We start from the raw sequence: 1,135 nt of genomic DNA, 5'->3' as shown, positions 1-1,135 counted from the left end.
GCTAAAGCGCTACACCAACAGAGTGTGTGGCTAATGCTAAATACGTCCCCGTCTTGTCCCTGCAGGACTACCAGACGTGGTTGGACCTGCGGGAGTTCGAGACGCGGCGCGGCCAGCGCTACATCACCCATGAGAGCGACGACGCGCGCTGGGAGGAGCACGCTGACGAGCGCGGGCTGCACTACCCGACCCACTTCATCATGTCTCCCAACCTGGACGACATGGACGAGGACCCTTAGAGGAAGCGGTTACCATGACGACCTGCTGTCTCAAAGCTGCAGAGGCAACCCGGACACTGGTTGTGTTTCCCCAACCAGGTCCAGTGATGGGCATCAGGGCTTCTTCTCCTATTCAACAGGCTGACATAAAGGACTCAGCAGCGCCCCCTCAGGTTGCAGTAGGAAAAACAACAGAATTTAATTTATATTCAGTTTTATTTTCAGAACCACTAATGCCGTTCACAGCTTCATCTAATAATCCATAATCAGAGGCTCCACTCTGCTGATTAACTTCCTGGATTAATCCAGAAACACTTTCCTAATCCCAGGAACTCACTTCCTGTTTCAGCAGCAGAAAAAACATCAGTTCAGCTTCAGATCTGAAAATAAAATCCGTCTTGACGTGTAATCTGAACCGAGGTCGGAGAGCCAGGCGGATCTCTGCTTCCTCTTCCTCACTGACTGACCTGAGAACTTTTCTACTTTTGTAGCACAAAACCATTAAAACTGAACTGGGAACACTGGTTTCAGTCTGTCGCAGCGTTTACTTGATTCTGTTCTAAACCTGGTTCTGATCCGGGTCAGGAGAGGCGGAGCTCGGAGAAGCCGGCCACAGGAAGTGGCGCGGGGCTCTTCCTGTCCAGCTTCAGCCCGGTGGGCGTGGGCGGGGCGGCGAGGCGGCCGGGCGCCAGCAGACACAGGAACAGGAAGCGCTCGCCCATGTGGGCGGGGCTTGTCAGCAGGTCGTAGCTCCGGATCAGCTGCTTCCTGCTGGACGGGTCGCTGCAGTTCCTCAGCAGAACCTGGACAGAACCTGGAGTCAACCAGAACCCAGCTGCATGCTGTGGGTCAGAACCAGAACCCAGCTGCATGCTGTGGGTCAGAACCAGAACCCACCTGCATGCTGTGGGTCAGAA

General features: G+C 54.6%; 2 protein-coding genes across 3 annotated transcripts in view; one reads left to right on the top strand and one right to left on the bottom strand.

The window, feature by feature from the left end:
- Positions 1-742, top strand: part of LOC103457088 (serine/threonine-protein kinase D3) — a 25,024-nt gene extending 24,282 nt beyond the window's left edge. The window contains exon 19 of the mRNA XM_017302089.1: positions 66-742. Coding sequence (XP_017157578.1) covers positions 66-239 — 174 coding nt within the window. The 3' untranslated portion in view covers positions 240-742. The remainder of the gene's footprint in view (positions 1-65) is intronic.
- The window catches only part of ndufaf7 (NADH:ubiquinone oxidoreductase complex assembly factor 7), a 4,296-nt gene continuing 3,579 nt past the window's right edge, over positions 419-1,135 (bottom strand). For both annotated transcript variants that reach the window (XM_017302146.1, XM_008396961.2), the window contains one exon: positions 419-1,021. In XM_017302146.1, the coding sequence (XP_017157635.1) occupies positions 800-1,021 (222 nt within the window). In that variant the 3' untranslated portion in view covers positions 419-799. The remainder of the gene's footprint in view (positions 1,022-1,135) is intronic.

Source organism: Poecilia reticulata, linkage group LG21, assembly GCF_000633615.1.
Source record: "Poecilia reticulata strain Guanapo linkage group LG21, Guppy_female_1.0+MT, whole genome shotgun sequence".
In the NCBI taxonomy this organism is placed as follows: Eukaryota; Metazoa; Chordata; class Actinopteri; order Cyprinodontiformes; family Poeciliidae; genus Poecilia; species Poecilia reticulata.
Note: the sequence above shows the minus strand (reverse complement) of the source record. Positions and strands in the feature narration are given on the sequence as shown.